The 23,319-nt window shown below is 35.5% G+C and overlaps 1 protein-coding gene across 1 annotated transcript; it reads right to left on the reverse strand.

The window, feature by feature from the left end:
* Positions 1–8,248: 8,248 nt before the first annotated feature.
* On the reverse strand, positions 8,249–13,864 carry LOC147391294 (serine/threonine-protein kinase D6PKL1-like). Its single transcript, XM_086458217.1, has 3 exons — positions 13,677–13,864; positions 11,797–13,283; positions 8,249–9,241 (listed from the first exon to the last, which is right to left on the reverse strand). Exons 2-3 carry the CDS (start codon positions 13,044–13,046, stop codon positions 8,362–8,364), a joined length of 2,130 nt encoding a protein of 709 aa, XP_086314343.1. The 5' UTR covers positions 13,047–13,283; positions 13,677–13,864; the 3' UTR covers positions 8,249–8,361.
* Between the last annotated feature and the right edge of the window lie 9,455 nt (positions 13,865–23,319).

The raw sequence follows: 23,319 nt of genomic DNA on the forward strand, positions 1-23,319 counted from the left end.
TTTCGATCGTAACTTAACTATTCGGACTCGGAAAACGACAAACGAATATACCATTTCGAATAATTTTTCGATTCGGATCTAATGGTGTCATCAAATCTTTTTGATTCTCGCTCTAACGAAATTTCACTATTTTGGGTCCCACTTAACACGAAATTCGAGGATTCTATAACTTCTCTATCCGAATTCGAATTCGGACTTGCTTACAGGCTAATGTATATATTTCGATCCTTTTGAATCTAATGGCGAAGTTGATTTCCTTCGAAATTAATCATAACAAGATCCGAGTATTTTACTCTAAGTCTCTCCTTCGATATTTTCTTCCAAATCTCACCATTTAATTTCCTCGAGATATGAGTTGAAAATCCGGGGTGTTACAAACATACAATGTAAAATACAGACATCACCCCTCGGTATGATTCTGACATTTTACCGATTCATCCCTTTCCCATTCTACCGTGTTTTTACTTCTCGACTTTTCGAACAAAGTATTTCTTTTTCAAGCTTGCAAAATCACTTTTATCATTCAATCGAAAACTATCCAATTTTTGTTAAAACAGGGTCCCAATAAATATGCGAAGGCAAGCTGCCAAAACTGAGAAAGATCGATGAAAATTTGGCTAAGTATCGGAAACTCGATTTTTCAAAGTTGTCGAAATTGAGAACGGGTTTTTGTAAATGAAGGCCCTCGATAATATAAGAAGCGCCATGTAATTTTGTAAACTAATTCAAAGAAATGCAAAAGATATCACGCGAATACTTAAAACATTCTCGTCGTGATAAAAATTTGTTTATTTTTTTTCACTTCATTTGAAGGAGTTACGGAGGCCATAAGTAGTCGATTTGGCATGTTAAAAGCATGAGGAATCCAAAAAAAAATATTAGAAAAAATTTCTGGGCACTTTTTAATTTTCACAGTGGCTCACAGTAGCACCGTGCTTGGAGCACGGCGGCTCACAGTGGCACCGTGACTATTCACGGTGGAACCAATAGAAACTTCATTTTTGTGAATTTTTTGATTTTTCTTCTTTTTTTCGAGTTTTTCACTCCTTTTCGATTCTACTAACCCACCCACGGATCCAATAATTAAATTACGATAAAATACAACAAATACCTTAGGTCTAGCATGAATTTGAAGCAACTACAACAATATTCTACGATTTTAAAACACAACAAAAGTTTCGAAAGATCCCTAAATGCAATTTTTTCGAAATCTACGGTTATTAATAAGAGTTGAGAGTCCCCTACTTGGTTTGTGGTTGCCAATGGCGATGAACCAACACAAATGGTCAATGTTCGGCGGCTCGAAATTCCGATAGTGGTTGAGCTCGGGTGTCAATGGTCGAGTTGATTCCAAAACCCTCTTTGAAGGTGTTCTTCCCTTTTTAATGATGATGGACAACTCTCCCTTGGTTTTGATGAGACTCTAAATGGGTATAGATGAATCTACTTCCTGATTTTTGTGAGAGAACCAAAGAAAGAAAGGAAAATGAAGGTTAAACGGGTTAAAGGCGTGGAGTTCGTCGATGCCGACAACTTTCTCTCCTTCGTCGATAGTCAACTCGGGCTCGTTTGCGATAGATCTTGATGGGAAAGGTTGAAACCCTAGGGTTAGAGAATGGGCTGATTCTTTGTGAGTTGGAGAGGAGAAAATGAATAAAAGAATAAGTTGGTTCTTTTTATAATAAAAGTTGAGGGCATTTTTGTACTTTTCTTTCATTTCTACTTTCGACAAAATCTTGACCATTCGAACTTGGAAAATGACATATGAGTATTCCATTTCGAATAATTTTTCGTTGCGGACCTCATAGTGTGGTTAAATTTTTTTGATTCTTTCTCTATTAAAAATTCACTATTTTGGCTCCCACTCAACACGGAATTCGAGGATTTTATAGCTTCCTCATCCGAACTCGAATTTGAATGTTCTCATAGGCTAAAGTATATATTTTTATTATTATGGAGAAGTCAAAATTTATTAAAAATGAACAGACTAAAATTCGAGTATTTTACCCTAAGTCATTCTTTTAGAATTTTATCGAAATTCACAATTAGATTTCCTCGACATATAAATTAAAAACTCGAGGTGTTACACATATACTTAAGTGGAGCCCACATGATATTTAATAAAGATCCTTCACTAGGGGTCCCAAAGAATTTAGAATAATTTAATAAAGAATCCTCCATTGGGGATTCTTAAAATTGTAAAAATTCTCATTCTACGTAAGCCAAAAAATAAAATCTAATTAAAATCTTATCTAAAAAATTTAACAAATTAGTTAAAGATGGACTTTATCTCTAAGAAACCTAATTAAACCCTAATCTTATCAACAAATCTCTTTAAAAATGAGCTTTCACCACCTAATTTCATAGGTCAAGAAAAATCATAGAAAACCAAGGTTAAAAACTCTCCCAATACTCCTCAAAACCCTAAATCTGAGGTCCCAAGTCCATACTGAAGCCCCAAACCCCAATTCTCAACCTAAAAAATACTCAGAAACTCTTAAAAATACTCTAAAAATTCAGTAGAATACTCAAATCTAGGAGAAGAGAATCTCATCTTGGATATCAGGAACAGATCTAACAACAGAGATAAAAGAAAGAAAATTCACACGAAGAATGCTCTCTGTCAGTTTCTGAGGGAATTGACCATCGCAATCACTTGGGTAAAGGAATGTAACTTTTATTTTATTTTTTAGGTCATTTTTTGCAATGTAAAAGTTTTGGAAAAAGTAGAGACCGACGTTTCGTCGGATAGGAATTGTGCCTAATACCTTCTAATCCCGTTACTTGATCCCCGTACCCACAACCATTTCATAGTTTGGTTTTTCTTATTCTTTTAGAGTCATGTTTCGATTCCTGAACCATAAAACTAGGTGGAACTCCCAAAAAAATAAAATTAGATCCACACCTGCGGATCGAGGGTGTTTTCACTTGTTCTAATAGAATGTTTCAATGCGTCTACAAGGGAATGATGGATGGATAAAGTGGGATCAAACAAGAAGAGTACTTGGTTAAAGGTAGGGTAAAGAGTACTCTCAAAATGGTATGAAAAGAAAATAAGTCTTCTCTAGGGTTTGATCATGTCTCAAATGAGCCAAGGGACTGGCTTATAAGGACATTTGAGAGTTAACATTCATCTCTCAATGGCAACCAAACATTTTCGGGTGTCGCCTAAACCTCCACGCCTATATTTTTCAAATACAAGTTCAAGTGAACTCACTGCCGACAGCACCAGGTTATTTTTGGGTGGCGCTCGAAAAGAAAAATGGAGATGACATAAAGGGGGCTACTTGCTGCTGGCGAAACCCGAAACTACTAAATATGCCTATTTTTGATATATTTTGCTCTTAGAAGATTCGATGATCAAATGATTTAAGGATATTGTAGATGTTACCAATATGAATCCCCAAACTATCACCAAGAGATCTAGGAAATTTAAATGCCACTAAAAAATGCCCAATGAGCACTTTTGTCAACCCTAAGAAACCAATTTTGGCTTCTAAATGGTTTGATGAGTAAATGGGTTGGGGATCTCGATATTTTCATTATTCAAAGTAGACCTACATATTACCAAGGTGTTGGGTAATGGTCCAGGTGGTCTCATTACCTTTTAGGCTATGTGCACACATATGAAACATTTTGTCGAGGTGTTTAAGGTAGAGCGATTTTACCAAAATCTTCACATATCTTCAATTGCAAACCAGTCTATCATGCAACTAAGTCTCGAGATTGACAACTTATGGAACTAACAATCTCTTCTTTTGTTAATTACGAGATAAAATCTAACTAAACTAACAAACTAGGAAACATTCCTAGAATGACCAACACACTTACACTTGATAGAATTGTACAAAAGTGTTTAAATATAAAAACCTAATATTCTAACTTCTTCGCTCCCCCTGAATGGTTTGCTTGTAGAATGAAATGGGATAGTACACATGGGTGGAAACTATTCTCCCCATTTGTATCAATATTTGAGGAAGGACATAATCAACCCAATGTCCGCACATAGATATACTAATAAGCACATAGGAAACGAATAAGCATGCAAACAAGCAAGAAATATGACTATTAGAATAAGATGCATTGCGGAAGCAAACATATACATGCCAAGAATGATATAAATATGAAAAGAGGCATGTCATGTTACTTGACATACAAAGATATAACTCAATGAATTAGTGTTAAAACATGCAAACATGTGCAAGCAAACATAAATATATGCCAATAATCAATCATATGCACACAAAACAGCAGTAAAATGATTTTACTATAGAAGAACATAGTTGTCTTTATACAAAAGATGAGTCAATAGGACAAATAAGTGCAACCATTTTTTTGGATCCATTATCCCATATAATGACAAAATACATGACTCATACAGACATGATACTAAACAACTAATAGAAGTAAAAACTACCTAAGTCCTAAGATCTACAAATAAGAACTAAACATTGCTAGAATCACCTGAAGTAATAGGGTTAGAATCCGGAGAAGAGTCCATAGGACCACATGATTTGATGAGGCGACTAAGGTAGCGTTGAATCTTCTTCATGCGAGATACAATTTAGATTATAGAGTGTTCAACTTATTCTTGGGACAGAAGAATCTAGTGTTGTTATTTGCCAAGTGCCTGCTGTTATTAGCCAAGAGCATGTTGATGTCGCTCAATGACCGTCGGGCAAGCCTCAATGTCGAACTTCAAGCTAAACTCCTAGTGAAACTCAAGTGTGGGTACCTTTGTATACGAAGGAGGGAGTTCGTCATCCGATGGGGATAAATGGGGATGAGCCAGAGCTGAAGTATAGGAAACATTAAAATGTATGTTGGAAATGTTTGACACTCGAAATGTCTTGGTGTAAACACCCCATTTTTGCATCTGCCTAATTCGACAATTCGTCGCTCAGTTGCCGTGAATTCCTAATGATGAGCGCAAAAAACCCGAAGGCTTGTGAGTACTGTCATTGATTCCTTCCGTTTCCAATCTTTTTATCTCTCTTACTCGTTACGACTCGACATAGAAATTTACGTACACTTAGGATCGCTACACCTTACACCCGATTTAGCAAATACGCACGCTTAGGTTACCTACACAGTTCAATAACTTAAAAACCTCGCTATGCTAGGAAAATGCAACCTAAAAACTTAGAAATAACCACGTTGGGACTGAAAGAAACCTCATACTAAAATTCGTAAAAATCTGCAATAATCACCAAAATGATGAAAATACCCCTTACAAATTTTGAATCTCTGAAAAATCTCGAAAGTACCTTCATTGCACTCAGAATATGATTTCGAGTCTAACGAGGACCCAAATTAACGAAAACAAAAAAAATTTAGGAAAAGTTATAAAAATGATCGAAATGCCCCTCAAACATCCAAATTCAACTTAAAGACCCTGATCCCTAGGACAACAAAATTCAAATCGAAAATCAAATTAAAATTTAACCAAGAAACCAATTTAAAATTCAAATCAAATTCAAATCAAAAATCAAATTAAAATTTAACCAAGAAACCAATTAGAACGCAAAATCAAAATTAAGTTCAAATTAAAATTATTTAACCCATTAAAATACAAAATCAAATTAAAAATTAAAACCAACTAACCAATAAATTCAAATTCAAATCGAAACCTAACTAAATTAACAAATTCGAATCCAAAATCGAACTCAATCGATCAACCAAATTAAATGTAAATCAAATGGCCAATTAAAATTCAAACTAAAAATTACTCAACCAATTAAAGTGCAAAATCAAATTAGAAGTTAAAAAATTAATCAACCATTAAATTTAAATTCAAATTTTATCGAAACCTAATTAAATTAAGTCAACAAATTAGAAATCGAACTCAATCGACCAAATTAAATTGAAAATTAATTCCAATTGAACAATCAAAATCCGAAATAAAATGCAAATTCAAATTTAAATTAAAAGGGAAATTTTAAATATCGAATGAAAATCAAAATGACGACAAAACCCAATTCAAAGTCAACAAATTCAAAACTCAACCAATAGAAACAAAAAAATAATCGACCAATCACAACTCGTCAACAAGAGACTACCAACGAGGCGAATAGCGTGGGATCGCTACTCTCATTCTCTCCAAAAAACAAAAAACGTTTGAAAAAAAGGTAATAAAAAAAAATTTAATAGAAACCTAGTTTCTATCAAAGGGGGGACGTTGAAAGGACTTTTTTTTAGGTTGAATTCTCTTCTTCTCTTCATCTTCACATGGTCTTCTTTTTCTCTCTCAGCCCTCTCTCCAAAATAACTTGGAATAGCTGCAACAACTCCTCTCCAATTTTCTCAGCCTTCACTCCTCACGTAGCTACTACAACTCTTCACCCTCTGCACTTCTCTTCTCTCCCACTCTCTCTAGCATCCTAGCAACAACATAAGAACTCAATAAATAAATAAAAATAGAAGAAAGAGAAGAAGAAGAAGACCTACATGATTCTTCTTGTCCATTGCAGCTTGCTCCCTCACGTTCTCCCTTTCTCCAACACTCTTTTTCTCCACATAAACAGCCCCCTATCTCCCTCTCTCTCACATCTTACACGACACATTGTAGCCTTGGCTGCACTCCATCTCCCCCTCTCCAATCTCTCAGAACCCTCTCTTCTCCACATCCTCAACACAGCCCCTGCAACCTAACGTCCCAACTCTCAACCCTCATCGTCCTCAACTCTCCCTGCACTTTTTCTAACAGTCCACCTTGCTTCACCCATCTCTATTATAGTAACTATAGCACACACAGCCTTCAACTCACATTCTGCAACAGTTCACATCCCTTTAAACGTCTCCTTCTCTTTCAATCTCTCAGACTCCTCTCTTTAATCTCTCCTCTTCTTTTGATCTCTCCTCTCTCTGATCTCTTCCCCACGTTTTTCAGCCATTAAACCTTCTCTCTCTCTTCCCCATGTTTTTCAGCCATTAAATATGCTCTCTTTCTTGCACTCGCGTTTTGCTTCTCCATTAAACATGTCCTCTCTCTTGCACTCATGCTCTGCCCCTCCTCTTCGTGCAATTGCTACAACGCCCCTCTTTTTGGCTCACTGCTACAGCACTTACAAGAACACATCTCTCTCTGCCTACATTCTTCCTCAGCATCTCCCCTAACTGTTCTCACAGCAGTGAATACTCGTTGCCCTTGTCTCTCTTCATAGCAGCGACTTCCGAGAGGGGACATTGCGGAGGGAAAATTTATCAGCCTCGAGGTAAGGGACACATAGCAAAACCACAGGAGAATATATCATTCGAAGCCATACAAGGAACAGTAGATCGAGTGAAACATAATGTAAGCCACAGGGTTGGGATGTGTTTCAGATTCCAACAATCATTATAAATCCCTAAATTTATGGGATTCCATACTAAATCAAGCAATCCTACAGTGAATAGAAGACAAAAAAAAAAAAAAAAAGGAGAAAATTAAGGAAATAACCTATTAAAGATAAGGACAATCTAGGAAACCTGCAAAAGAGGAAACCACCCGAGAAACCTATAAATAAGGACAAGCTACTCTTAAAAAGGTACACAATTTTTTGGCTTAGGGAGAGGTTTTATTCTTCTATTTTCCTGACCTTAGCGTCGAAGTTATTGTAGTGCAGGATCCACAAGCTGAGGGTGAGGATCAGATTCAATCAAGTAGGGAGGCATGTATCTTGAGATAAATCCCAAATTCAACCTCTACAATAACCTTTAATAGTTTAAGGGGTCGACATGAATTTATGCCAAACTATAGGGGGTTGATGTGTAATTTACACTCTTTTTTTGGTTGATTTAGATGCCCCTTTCCATTTTGACTAATATCAGATGTCCAGTGTATTTCCAAATAATAATGATTTTCTGAAGCCCCCCTTTTATGTACGCCCCCATCACAGAACCGTAGATCATCTGCCTTGAGATACATAGAATCATAAATCTTTTCTTGTGTATCCCAAGGCAAATGATCTTCGATTCTGTGATGGAAGCGTATGTCAGAGGGGGTGTCAGATTATCACAACTCATTTCTGAATTGATGGCATATTTCATTTGACCTAGGGTCTTCTCAAATAAATTAAATGGCCTAAAAATGCCCTGATCTTCAACCTCTACCCAAAAACAAAAACAAAATTCACTGAATTTGCTCTCCAAAACTAGTCATCTTCAATACGGCAACAGATCCTATAAGCAAAATAAAATATTGGAGGAGCATTTGGACTGATGACTCCTGTAATCAAATAAGTTGATGGTCTTGGCTCTCACAATCTGGTAAAATTAATTGAAATATATTATTAGATGAAGCTGGGCAATGCAGGCAAAGAACTTGTAGGATTAACAAGACGGCATACTCATAAAACAGATTAAAAATCCGTTAATCCAAAGCTAAAAGAACTCAAAATCTAGATATTTACCCCCAGACTTCATGTCTGCACCTGCCATTCTCTTACTACTACTACCCACCCCAATGGCATCAACCATCCCTAACTTCCCGGGATATTCGGTTTCTACTGGCCTTGGTACCTCGGGAGGAGTACTGCATCGTATAAGTGCCCAATTCACACCTTCAAAGAATGGGTGTTGCTTGATCTCAGTTGCTCCCCTCTTCAATCCAAGTCGGTGTTGAGGCTCCTTGACCAAAAGCCCTCGGATCAAATCCCGGCTTGAGTAACTAGTAGCAGGTGAATCCGGGAATTTCAACTGCTGCCCGACCACATTGAACAGTGTTGCACGATTGCCAGATCCCTTGAATGGGGTCTTGCCATATAGAAGCTCGTGCAAGAAAATACCGAACGTCCACCAATCCACAGCGCTGCCATGACCTTCCCCCTTAATTATTTCTGGTGCAAGGTACTCGTGAGTACCAACAAAGGACATGGACCGGGCGGCTGTTGGCTCCGCTACAAGCTCGGGCAGAGTGGACGCCGTGTGCCCGGACTCAACCCGAGATTTTTGAGGTTTTTTCTTGTTTTTTTGGGGGAAGATTCGTGGTATGAAGCATGCGGGCTGGATGCAAACAGATGATGGTTCAATGCAAACAGGTTGAACGCAGAATGCACCACCGCTTCCTCGCTTGGAAGGATCGGACTCAAATGAGGCCTTTATTAGGGTGGGAGAGACCGCACACCTCAATGAGAGGTCGAAGTCTGAGAGCATTATGTGGCCGTCATCACGGACAAGAACATTTTCGGGTTTTAAGTCCCTGTAGACAACTCCAAGCATGTGGAGATACTCAAGGGCCAACAGCACCTCTGCTGCATAAAACCTGATTTAATGAGAAAACCCAAGGTTATTCATCTTCACAACGTTGGTATTAAGAAATTTGAAAATTAGATAAATGAGAAAATAATAAGCAGCAACACCTCTTTTGTAATGACAATTAAAAAGGTCAAAAATGATTGATGAAATAAAAACAAGACTAGACTTTTCCATTTGGGCTAACTCTAGTGACGAGTTTTTCGGTCAAATAATTCTACAAATCACTTATCTTGGGGGTCCAGTACAGTCAACGTTTCAAATGTCTTCCATTTGGAGCAACAAAATCCCTTCTAAAGTGGATTTCCATCTGGAGCATAGCCTTGAATAAAATCTGATAGTGGACAGTCTAATGGTCCATGGTATTGTTTCAGCCAACTTTAGTTCCATGTGCAAAGCTTCTGGGGAATCATTTAATCATGTTCTAATCCATTGTAAGATTGCATGTATCGTGTAGTCTCATTTCATGTCACTATTTTGGATGTTTCCCTTCATCAGTCCTCTCACTCTGAGAGAGTTGGTGATCTCGGGCTTTTTGGGGGAGAGAAAGGAATCCATGGCATTTACTTTCTTTTTTCTTTTTCTTTTTCTTTTTGTCCGCGCAGGTGGGGAGGGGGGGGGGGGGGGTCAGTAGCTTTGTGCTGGAGAGAATTGAACCCAGACAAAGGTATCATGACCAATAGACTTCACCAACTAAGCTAACCACACTTTCAATGACATTTACTTCCTTTTGTTGTTTGCCCAGGTATTTGAAAAGAGAGGAATATTTAAGATTTTTGTATGGGAAGAACCAATCGTTGAAGGAACTCATCATTATCATTTTGGGTATTGCATTTTTTTGGTGTAAATTGTTTGAGAATTTGGGGGTAGTTATTTTAAACACACTTTTTATACCTTCAAAAATAAAATTGTTGAATAAGTACTTTTTTTTTTTTTCTAAATTTATTTTTCACTCTTTTGGTTAGTATAGAAGGGGAAGATGTAAAAACTAACAGCGTTAAGATATCTTTCGTTTGAAGGATGCTAATCCAACATGTGAACAAATGGAAAAAGAAATTGAAAGTTCTACAAGGATAAAGTATTGAATCTAGAAACTATACCGATATTTATTTAATTTTCCTTATACACTATTCTTCATTCCCCTTTAAGATTCTTCTATTCCTCTCTCACCATATTCCCCAACATATAGCAAAAGTTGTTAAGAGGCCATAAAATTCTCCCTATACCAACAGATCAACAAGTGAGACCAAGCCTCCCTAAAATATGGCCAATGGATGAACAAGTGGTCTACCAACTCACCATTAGATTTGTGTAAAAACCAGAAATCAGGCATTGAGATTCACCGTGTAACCAAATAATCAGTGGTAAGAATTTTATCGAAGTGACTAACCATACAAAGAAAGGCAACTTTAGTTGGAACTTTTGGGCCACAAAAAGAAGCAGCAGGGAATTCCACAAAAGAAAAGGCATCAAAGAAGTATAAAGCGATTTAACCAAGAAATTATCTCTCTCTTAAATTCTCATTCCCTTCGATCTTTGTCTGACAATTCAATCCAGCCCAAAGTTCAAACTCAACTATGACACAGGAACTGCATGCTAGTGGCTGAAAATAAGTTTTTCTTGGTTATTCAGGACCAAATAATAAGACACAAAGTCCATAAGAAACTTGAAGAATTTATAAGCCCATGGTCCGACTTAATCTCATCCTACTCTAGCGCTCGTTGCCGCTGTCCAACAAGGCACAAAGTCAGCTGATCAAGAGGAATTTTGGGATATTCAGGAATAGAACTATATAAATTGTTGTTTTTAGTCAATTATGTTGCAAGTATTTATGGTAATTTTGTATTTACTATTGTAAGAAAATTCTTCAAATTTCTGTGTTCCGTAGTTGGTTAATTAGGGATTATGTAATTAAAGTCTGGCAAGTCCTTATGTTGTCAGTAAGTTTTTGAGTTGTTAGGATTGGATTGGAATAGTTCCTCATTAAGTTAGTAAGAGTAGGAGTTTTACTTGTTTAAGGGTGTTAATATCTTCATTTTATGAAATAAAATTCATTGAATGAAGGATCTAGTTGGCTCATTGCAAGTTCTCTGTGTGGAGAGACTCTATAAAGTAGGCAAATTAAAGTTATGAGACTCGATTTGTCTACTATTCCTGTATAAGTGAGATGATTTTCCTACACAAATCTTAGTTTTCTTTGCAAGGACCAGCCATAGTAATAACTTCAATCTTGTGATCCCTATCATACCAGACCAAACCTTAATCCTAAACCCTCCTTTCCAGCCCATTAGAATAACATTCAAAGGTATAGGCACATAAAGTATCCAATATCCATAAGATAACCATTTGTAATTTGTAACAATGATAATAGAATGGATCCTTTTTGAAACAGTTTCCACAAGAGAAAGAATGGTGAACACAAACAAAAAGTTAAAGAAACATTTTGCACAACAACTGAGAACAAAACTAGAGTATAGAACCAATCCACCATCAATATTTTGGACAAGCAGTGTAGTTTAGGAAATAAAGGGCTCGATGTAAATAAAGAGGTCAATAGTCTCATACCGTGCTGCATACTCAGAGAAGTGTTTCCCGGGCTGTCGTTGCCTCAAAGTGTGCAAATCACCTCCCGGACAAAACTCCATGACCAAACATGAGAACCTATCAGTCTCAAAATGCGTGTACAACGTTGGAAGGAATGGATGATCCAGCAATTGTAGAATTTCTCTTTCTGTCTGAGCTCTAGTTAATTTTTTCCTACTTGCGAGGGATGCTTTGTCCATTACTTTCATTGCAAAGTAACATCTAGTCCCACTCAATTCTGAGAGATACACGCTGCCAATGTCGCCGCATCCAAGTCGTTTCAACAACCTAAAATGACTCATACCCAACATCCCATCCCGTGATCTAACAGCAAGAATAGCCTTCCATCTAGGGTCGTTTCCTTTATGAGGCTTATTAGCACTCCCGGTAAAATTACTCCAATTGCTATCATCACTAAGACCACTACTATCGCTTGCTCTGCTAATGCTAGTTTTCTCACTCTCAAGTGAATCTCCTCTAACAATCCCTTTCACACAATCACAATTCCTTTCCACACCATGCATCCCGTCGCTAGAGAGCCCATTGTTCCTATATGCACTTGTGCAGTTATTGACAATGCTCATAGCGGTGACAACAACACCCATACTGTCAATACTACTATGTGGACTTACATTGCCACTTGGAGGCAAAGAAGCATCCCATACACACTCCTTCTCCTCAGAGTCCGGTGGTAGAAGCGAGTTCTCCGTGGTGTGTGACGCACGGGAAAGTGAAAACGGAGAAGGCAATGAACCCAAGTCGTTAGGCTCTTCAACTGTGCTTTCAGAAGGCAAGAGAACGGGCGTATTCGGTTTCACTCCGGGAACTCGGATCGAGAGATCATCTAGAAAAGGACCCTTTCTAGACAAACTTCTAACCAAACATCCGGGCTCAGATTGTTTTTGTTCAATCTCTACGTAAACTGGTCTCATCAAATCCGTATCAACTGGTTCTGGGGGATGACTAGCCCCTGAGAACGAATTACGGCCTCCCTCTTCATTCGAATCGCCACTACCGTTAAAGTTCACAATATCAGCCACAATTTCCTCTTGTTCCTGCAATGACTCTTTTCCTTTACATGGTTTTACGAGAACAGGTGAATCTGAACTCTTAGATTCCCTCACATTGGATGTACTTTCTTCCTCTATTTGAACATTCATAAGCATTTTCGATACCTGACCCGCTACAGGAAACTCCCCAGCAAGCATTTTCGATTCAGGAATCCTTGACATGTTTTATGATCTTCTATCATTACATGTGCTTCCCCCAATTCTACAAATGAGTATGAGTTTCTAGATTTATGGGTACTCCACTAAGCCTTCTTGTGTGCTTTTCAAAAATAAAAATAAAAATTCTTTCTCTCAAAATAAATTGCTTTAGAGCTATCTCAAGCTTCCTAATTCCGAAGAAAATGTAGCCACTCACTAATTTCTGTACAACTAAACCAATTTTCTCTTTGATAGATAAACCTGCAAAGAAACCAAGAGTCAACCAACCAAAAAAAGAAAGAACAAATTTTGAATTTCTACATAGCTGATTCTATTTATTTTTATTTTTTTTAATCAGAATTTAGATGAAATAGATGTAAAAATTAGATGAAACCCAACAACCAAAACATTATTTAACAAAAACCCATTTTCCAAACAAGCCAAAATATCTTCAGATCAAGAAGCCAAAACCAAACAATTGCTACTTCAACTCACAATCAAGTAAAGAACTAAAAAAGAACAAAGTAGAACAAAAATAAATGCCCAAGAAAAGCACATTAACTTGCTTGATCTTTGAACTTCAAACTGGAATTCAAGCTCAAAACCAAAGACAAAGAGATCCAAAGAACATAAAATTCAAAAAAAAACTCGCACCAGCATAAGATGAACTCCAGAGCTTCTTCTTTCCTTCACGAAGAATGCAGAATTTAGGGTTTTACAGAACTCAACCTCTGGTTATCTCTTGCTCTCTCTCTCTCTCTCTCCCTAAAACAGAGAAAGAGAGAAACAGAGAGAGCGCTTCTTCGCTTTTGCTTTATTTTTTTCTCTGCTTTTTAGAAGTAATCTGTAACAAACAGTATAATAGCGCCGAGGGGATCAGAAGAGGCAGAAGCAAGCCGCTTTCACTGCTTTTAGGTGGGACCCACATCTCTCTCTCTCTCTCTCTCAATTCTTGTTGGGTCCACTTCATCTTAATGTGGGGTCCACCTTTGTACCCTCTTTCCTCTACACATCTTTTCACTAGAGAAAGAAACTGCTCGGTTTGATTGTCAAAGCTATATCTCCCCCTTACATACATGGGTCCACCATTGATTTTTAGGATTTTATTATATTTAATTTTTTAGAAACATAAAAGAAAAATATTATCAAAATAAACCTGATTGGGTAATATTAAAATTTAAGATAATTTATAGTTAAGCCCAAATTTAGATAAATATTTAAGATACCTCCTATATTTTCAAAGTAATTGTTATCCTCTAAGCTTTTCTAGATATTAGCAAAATAAATTGAAATACCCTGATAATCAATTCCTAATAAAAAAAATAAAAAATAAATAAAATCTGTTGATTTTTTTTTTAAATAAGAGAAATGTGATTGTCACACTGACTTTTACTTACAACACACCAATCGTTTTGCAATTAAGATGTTGTTTACCTAATTCTCTATTTCTCCTATTTCTGTCACAGGAACCATTTGTACAGATTTTGTACTTATGACTTGACAAATCATTTGCAAATGCCAAAAAAAAAAAAAAAACCTTTGAAATAAAATAATTTTGTCTCACCGTTTGCTTCTTAGTTAATAGCATTAATGTCACTACTTAATTGGGTAATGACAAAATTTGTAGATATTAAAATGAGAAATGTTGAAATGACAGCGCAATTCACTATATTTCACATTGTGCTGATGTCGACGTGGGTATGGAATCATAGATGTTTTCCATCGAAATACAAGTGAAAAGCATCTACGATTTTATGCGTACCTCCTCCATGTCAACACAATGTGAAATGCAATGAATTTCACAATCACTTCAATACAACTCTTTTAAAATGCATCATGTATTTTCAAAGTGATTACAGATCATGACATCCTGTAATATTCTTGAGCCATTACAAAAGATAAATTAACAGTCATGCTGGAGTAACATTGAAATTGACATCATTTGGGACATTAGTGTAAATAAAATCATAGATGCTTCTAACTCATATCTCGATGAAAAGCATCTACTGTTCTTTAGACACATTCATGTCAACAATGTCAGTATTTTTCATAAATTAAATGTCTTTTATGAATTTATGGTCAAAAATAACTTTTTTTTACAAGGATCTTTCCATTCAATGTTAGCTTTTTGACAGTTCTGTTAGATAGGTTCAGACTAAATTTGTTTTACTGAATATTACTAAATATATTTTGTAGGTATCTACCATACAAAATTTTTTATCGAACATTACAAAATCAGTTCGATAGATACCTACCAAACATAACTTTCTCATGTGAATGGTTTTGATACAATTAGAAGTATTAGGATAAGAAAAACAAGTAAGATCAAAGCTTTAAAATCTCATTGAAATCTTTCCGGATGTAAAAAAGAATAAGAAGAAATGAGAGAGAGAGAGAGAGAGAGAGAAAAAAAAGAAGAAAAAGAAGAAATGGTTTGCTACTTTTAAGTATGTGCAATAAATAATAGAGGTTAAAATCAATTTATTAGGTGTGTGCAAATTGACCCACCCCAACTTTTATTGGTGAAACCCACCTTTCCATATTAGATAAAATTCTTTGAATTTTGGAAGTTCTTAAAGAGAAGATGATTTGAAGTTTAAAATACTGCATTAATAATTTGATCATAAGTTCTAAGTTGTTCTTATTGTTACACTTGATACAAGATCTAGACCATTCATTCAATTGATGAAATCTCTTGGACTAGTTTCAAATAATATTTGATCAGATGCCCTAATTTTAAGAAATCAATAAAATTATGATCGAAGACTGAAAAAGAGATTTTGAGGGTGATTTCTCAATTATTAGGATGAACTATTGATCAATGGTCAATATTTATGTGATTATATGACACCCAAGCTATTACAATATAATAACCCTAGTATGAGAGGGTGCCATGGTTTTAGAACTTGGTTTTAGGTTTGGTCTAATATGATATTGGTCCCTATTGATATCGAGTTGACTTGCCTAATTCATCCTATCTCAAATGAGATAAATCATTTTATTTGATTTATAAGTATTTATTATTGTATGTTTATATATAAATAAGGGTAAATTCTCAAATAATTACAAAAGTTTTTCGTATTTTTTGAATTTTGTTAATGTTGATACAAATATCACGTAATGTTGACAAAATGTTATTAAATTATCTACATTACAGGACAACTTTGTCAACATCAGCACCATTTTGGAAATACTGAAAAAATCTGTAATTATTTGAGAATTTACCCTTAAATAATTATAGTTTTTTTATTAATAAAATAAGATGTTATTTTCAAAAAATATAAAAATTAGGTTGACTTGACTGGGATTGTCAAATTGTATGAGTTATATCGGATTTTAGACATTTCATTTGCCCATCTATCTAAGGGTGACTATTGGTCGAGAAATCAAGTTGAGACCCAAGAAGTCTGAATAGTTCAATCCAAAATCGGCCTGTGAATCTTGAGTTCCGATCACTAACAATGTTTTGAGACACACCCCAATACTTGACAATGTATTTGAGAAATAAATGAATTGTCTCCTCTACTGTGCAAAGCGTCGAAGAGTAAATGAGAAAGACAATTTACATAGAAGATCTCATTCTATTACATGAACAATACTAAAATATGACTCGTTTGGGTCATCTCGATCGGTGGCTGCAATGTGTTAATTAAATGTAGGGCAACTTCAGTGAGATCATGTGTTTGTGGGACCAAAATAGAATATGGTTTACTTTTTTAGTATGAGAAACTTAAAAAACAAGATGGGAGACAAAGTACATTCATTCACATGGAATCTGAGTCCTCTCATGTGGATTGACTGATTGCCATTACGTGATCTCCAATCAAGCTCTTGGACAAAGAAAACATTTTCCTCTAATGCCTTTTGTATTAATAATCTGTAAATAATTGCAATTGCTATAATGGTGCTCATGCATAGCCGCTCCTTCTTCCTAGGTAGCTTAATCAGCTGAACCAGACCGGCTGCTGAACCGGTCTAGACCCAGTCTCCAAAATGATCAATTGGGTCAACATCAATCTAGATATTTTGAATTTAATTTCTATTGGGAGTGTTGTGGATATTTTAATTTAGTTTCATCTTTTTGTTTTTATTAGTTTTAGGATATATTTTTTTTCCATCTTTTACCTACGAGATATAAATCCACAGTCAACGGGTATTTTAATTTAATTTTATTAATTATTATTATTATTATATTATTATTATTATGGTTTTTTATCTAGAATATTAGAATTGATGACTTGAATCTACTATATTTTGACTTATGTCTTCGATTAGGGCATGTATGTAAGGGCAGATTTACAGTGGGGTATGTGAGGGCACTAGCCCCCACAAGAATTTTCAAAGTCTACGGATTAGTGAGCTATTGCGACAAATCTTAGCAACAGATGAGAAAAATCTATTATTATTACCCCCACAAATATTTTTCCACTCTTAGTTGCCCCCACAATTTTTTTTTTCACTCTTAGTTGTCCCATAACATTTTTTCTATTCTTGGTTGTCCCCACATGACCAAAATCCTGGCTCCACCCTTGCATGTCTGGTATCTATATGTTCTTCTCACCTGTTTTTAGTGTATTGTACATGCTATAAAACACAATCATTTTTGTTTTTTAACGAGTAAATTGGAGTCGAATTCACGACCTCAAATTCGCCTTGCAATATGTCAATCAATTAAGCTATATGTCTAAATCCAAAAGCACTCATTCTTACACTTATCGATTTTCATTTTAGATGTCCAACCAACTCAAACGATATTCCTTATTTTATCTCTTAGAAAATAATGTTAGCCTCACACCACATTTAAGATGGAAATTATTCAAAGGGATTCCCTAAAGAAACAAACAATTATAAGACATATGTTGATCGCTGAGAAGCTATATTTTTCCTGCTAATCTTACTCGTAAGATTGATGCATTGCCTACAACTTTGGTGTGGTGGGTTCAACTCTAACTTACCTATATAAAAAAAAAAATGTTTGATGCTCTACTTCAAATGCCATTTGAGGTAAGAGAAGTGTTATTTTTTTCTTATTTGTGTTATTTCCAATTGTCTTGAATTTACTAATTTTTAACTTGTCTTATCTTTTTTGCTTATTCATCTCAACATCTTCAATATATCATATTGATCATTCTATGTACAAATTTTTTCCTAACGAGTTACATTTTGTTTCATGAAGTTTGGTTGATGTTATTATTACTGTATAAATGAGTTTCCTATGTTTTGATTGGTACACATTGATCACATAATATTTTATTTTTATTTTTACTTTGTTGATCCACCCAAAATTATTAGGGTTAGAGCTACTGGATATGACAAGCTATAATTTTGGGTATAGTTAATCAAAACCAACCCTATTAAATCAACAACATTTTACTATATTTTTAACCTCGAGGGGGTGGCTCAATGACAATTTCGAATCCAATAAGTGGTGAGAGTCCATAGGTTGTGTGTTCAATACCCAATATGAGCAATATTTCCTTGGGACCACCCGCGAGAGCATTCCCTCACTTACCTGGTACATGTGATGTGCAGGTGTTGCATGTGCCCAGGGAGGATCCCATATGCGTTGGTTCCATCCCTGGCTCATATGATTCTTCTAGTCGGACATAAGTTTGGACAACCCCGTTATCCAAAAAAAAAAAAAAATTGTTTTAATATATATATATATATATATGGTCCCGTTCAACAACAAACATTTTGGCAAAACATTTTTCAAAACATAGGTTAGAGATTTTGGAATGGGCTGATTTTTGGTGAGGATGATCTCATCGGTGATGAGATCATCCTCACCAAAAATCAGCCCATTCCAAAACTTCTAGCCCCATGTTTACAAATTGAAAAATCGTGGACCGTCCATTTTTGTAAACCATTTTTGATGGGGTTAGAAGTTTTGGAATGGGCTGATTTTTGGTGATGATGATCTCCTCATTGTAAAGATCATCCTCACCAAAAATCAACCCATTCCAAAACCTCTAACCCATGTTTTGAAAAATATTTTGCCAAAATGTTTGTTGCTGAACATTTCCCATATATATATTAAGAATTCAACAAAATAATTTAGTTTTGCAAATAACATGATTACCATGCTTTAATTATTTGACTTTTGATTTACATTATTACGTAGATGTTGACGTATGGGTCCTTTAAAGTTTGTCATGTGGTGTGTAAACCACACATAGTCTTCCACATCCAGCCTCGCCCACCCACATGATTAAGGCGTATCAATATTAGAACGTTCTTGTAATTACCAAAATACTTAGATGTTGATAGACCAACAATCATGTATGGCACACCTTAATTGTATATTTATCATTTTCATATAATGATTTTGACGTTCACTTCAAATTCAATAGTGTGGAATTTTATATCGGATTCAGATTAGGTTTTGGAAATGCTTTTAAGGAACGTTTTACATTTTGGGGGTACACAAGATTGATAAAAAGTTGTTAGATGTATATGTATAACTTAACATTAAATTATACACGTAACATCTTTAGGTGCAATAGTTTATGACAAACTTGAATTATAATATTAAATTTAAAAGTCATAATAATCTGACCCTAAACGATGACTTAACTCATTAATATAAATTTATATTCAAATAATTATATTTTATTTATTATTAAGTGGATTCGTAAATTAATATTTTTGGATCGATAACCATATTTTTAAGGAGCTCAATAATTTGATGTTGATGATGATGGAAATTAATCTCAAATATGCGATATTTTCATTCATAAACTTTATAAATTAAACTAGTTAGACCGATATATCAATACATCCAATGAGTCATCTTGGATCTTAGACGAGTCAAATCTTTGGTATAGGATGAATCGTATGAGTCTTATTGGTCTTGGGCGAGTTAATAAACCATGATTGATGGGTCAGTCAACAAAAGAAAGTCAAGATTTTGTACACCGAAAAGAAAATCCTTTGTCATGTAAAAACAAGTTTATTGATCATCTTTCAATTAAACAATTAGTATTTAGGGCTCTTTTTCAACATAAAAATGCCAAAGCCATATAATGTCTCATATTTGTCTTTTATTGACTGAAATGGTAACATTCTCTCTCCTCTTTTATAAACTTTGTGGCTTAGAAGTTAGACCCCCATTTATCTTTTTTCTAAATGTCGTAATTACCCTCTTAAACATACACAACTTTGTCACTAATGCAGGGGTATAATGGTCTTTCGAATAAATGTGGTTCACGCGTGCATGGCCTATCAGAGCCGACAGTATGGTGGATGCGACAAATCAATCTACCGCGAGATAATGTCACATTCTCGTCAAATGCTGTTTAACATTTAATCCGAACAAAAGTTTCTTAGCCTGCCACGTCGACAATTAATCAGAATGCACTTTATTCATATTATCGTGAAATTTTCAAATAATCGCACAATATATAGTTGGGTTTAAGACGGATAGATCTGGTCGGCTAGTTGGAGGTTTGAGTGTGAGAAGATGATGGCGACATCTCAAGGAAGGTCTTCGATTCTGGATGTCTGCCACGTGTCTTCTCACCAGTCACTTATTGAGCCAATTAGTTGAGGACTTTGATGGGTCCACATGATGACGTGGAATTGTGTTGTAACTGTGCTTAAACTTGTCCCTATCCTAATAATTGAGTTGGTTTTTATCGGATCAGATCCAATAAGAATTGGATCGGGTCTAACTAGATCAAATCTGATTCAATAAATAATATATGGTTAGGATTTATCATAGTGATTGTATTATCAAGGTACATATAAATCCAAATCATTAGATTTTTTATCTTAACCCTTGAGATCATTTGTTTTAAGATGAGTCACTCAACCCTAACCCTTTAAATATAGAGTAATGCTAGCAACCTAGAACGTTACCAACCTTCACAATTTTAGATTTTCTAAAAATATTCTTGAAAAATATTTGTTATTTTATTTTTATTTACAAGTAAATGTATCATTGTCATTGTTGGGACCTACAATGTGTTGGGTGTGCATATGAAGAAGCATATATATTCATTTCTATATCTAATTATTCATATATGATCGACTTTTTACCCATTTTTCTTAAGGATATCCATATCCGATCTGAATATTTATTTATCTGAGTTTCATATGGCAGGAATTAGTCCTATGGGTATTTCATATCGATATTTCATAATCGTCGGTAATTGTACCAAAAATCATCAAAAAAAAGATATTATTGTTGACGGTTCTATAACCGTCGTTTAAAGCGCCGTTATAATTTTCCTCGACACCATAATTACTAGTTAAACGTTAATCGCCGTTGATGTATAATACCGACGCTTCTTTAGCATTTGACGGCGATTTGAAAACGTTGGTAAAGATCGCTTATTTTGTAGTGCATCCTGAATGATTTGAGGATACCATATGATAAAGGTAAAAATTGTATTCCAAATCTATTTATTTGTATTGGATTTCCAATCCATTAAAACTCTATTCCCTCCCACCCTATTCTTCTCCCCCATTCCCATTCCTATATTAGAGACAGACACAAAATTACAATATGGTCCTAAGCTTATAGATGTATTAATGGAGTGGAACCATGCATGGAAGTGATGGGTATCTCTAGGATTTGCTGTAAAATGCTGTCTACCATAGGACCACTCGAAGGATTCCCAGTCCATTAAATTCCAAGAGGACGAGGGAAGGCCATTCTTTCTTGTGGAAAAAGGCGCACGAGTGCCATGTCTGTACAGATAATCAAATTTGTATTTGATAGCGACATCGTTACAAGGACTCAATTGGTGAGTGAGGACCAATCGGGTTGACCGTAATTCATAGAGTCCAGAATCTATGCTCCTGGGAGTTGGATAGCTACCTAACTCCACCTCTCCTTTTCCACTTTACATGCAACTATTTCGGATAATCAGACTGATTGTTGATTTATAACCATTCGATTTGAGTATTTTCAATTAGGGAGATGGTCCACAATTTAATAGGCCGTTCAAACATTGCTAAGTATTGGATCAAAATAATGTGCTTAGACCTTACCCCAACTCCCGGTAGTACAGAATCATACCTGGAAGGGGAAGGACCACACAGCACAGAGCTTACAAGAGTTCTGTGACAATGGCACAAAGGTGCATAAAATGATGTTTCATCGAATCGATCAACCCGACACTTGGAAAATAGGTGATTTCATCGACCAGACCAGACCCAACCCGATCTTTATTGTATATTGATGATTCATCCAGCTAATAATAATTTGGTTTGGCTCGGTTTGGATGTAATTCTTATTTAGTGGAACCGACCTATGCACCCGTAACTAACAATGATCCAAAGAAAGTAAAATATGATGAAATGACAAGGAACGGATGAGAGTATTCGAAACGATTGGAATGGATCAACAATTTGGGTTATAATTGATCACTTTTTGACAACATCAATTTGACTGATTGGCTTGCAAATGGGAAAAATTCCATCAAAGTTAGGGGGTGAGGGGACATGATAGTCAGTAAGGATTATCAAACTCATTAGCTTTATATTTTATTCATCCTAACTTAGCTACATTTCCAATTTTCTTTGTGATCTTGTTGGATCCTATACCCTTGCTTTTTGAAAAGTGTGTGTTGGAATTAGGAAAAGAGGCATTCAAAGGAGTTAAATTTCATGATTCCTTTCTTACTTTTATTCATTTAGTCCACTAAAGGCTTCAAGTGGGAACGCATACTTTTCCTTTGGTTGGTAATTCCTAGAAAACAACTAAATAAGAATGATTATCTGACCCCACATGCCCAAAAAATAAAAGCCCACGTGGTTTACCCATTGGGCCCACTTACCATGGACTTATCTTTTCTGTGATTAAACATAAATTAGTTGATTTTTAGCCGTTGGATTCTGAGTTTTTTTTTTTTCTTCATGGACTATTGAAATTAATAATGGTTTTTCAAGTCCAACTCTATTCAAATTGTTAAAAATCACCAATCAGGTTGATTCTTGTTGTGAAAAGCTTCACCAAGGGGGTTATTAGACGATTGATGACTTCAGAGTCTCCCAGCCCACCCAAAAATGTGAGTGAGAGAGAGAGAGAGAGAGTATGTGATTATTAATCGTGGATCTAAGGCCCACTACGTAAATGTAGTGGGCTTGGAATTATCTTGTAAGAAAATACTTAGATGCAGATCAATTATGTAATGGGTCGTATGTGGCACATTACAAAGTTTTGGTCTAGGTCATGGTTAGACTAACACTCATACCATGGGTTAGGCTCAGTAAAGTCATATCCGCCCATTAATACCTTTGGCTATAACCCTTCTTAAGTAGGGCTAATGATCTTATTTTATGCCCAACA

The sequence above is a fragment of the Akebia trifoliata genome, chromosome 11 (genome assembly GCF_017979445.1).
Source record: "Akebia trifoliata isolate Shusen 1 chromosome 11, ASM1797944v1, whole genome shotgun sequence".
NCBI classification, from domain to species: Eukaryota; Viridiplantae; Streptophyta; class Magnoliopsida; order Ranunculales; family Lardizabalaceae; genus Akebia; species Akebia trifoliata.

Excerpts from the sequence above, each read along its gene's own strand:
- LOC147391294 (XM_086458217.1), bottom strand. The coding sequence starts at position 13,046 with ATGTCAAGGATTCCTGAATCGAAAATGCTTGCTGGGGAGTTTCCTGTA. Across the intron at positions 9,242-11,796 it reads TTCTCTGAGTATGCAGCACG|GTTTTATGCAGCAGAGGTGC; the intron begins GTATGAGACTAT and ends TCATTAAATCAG.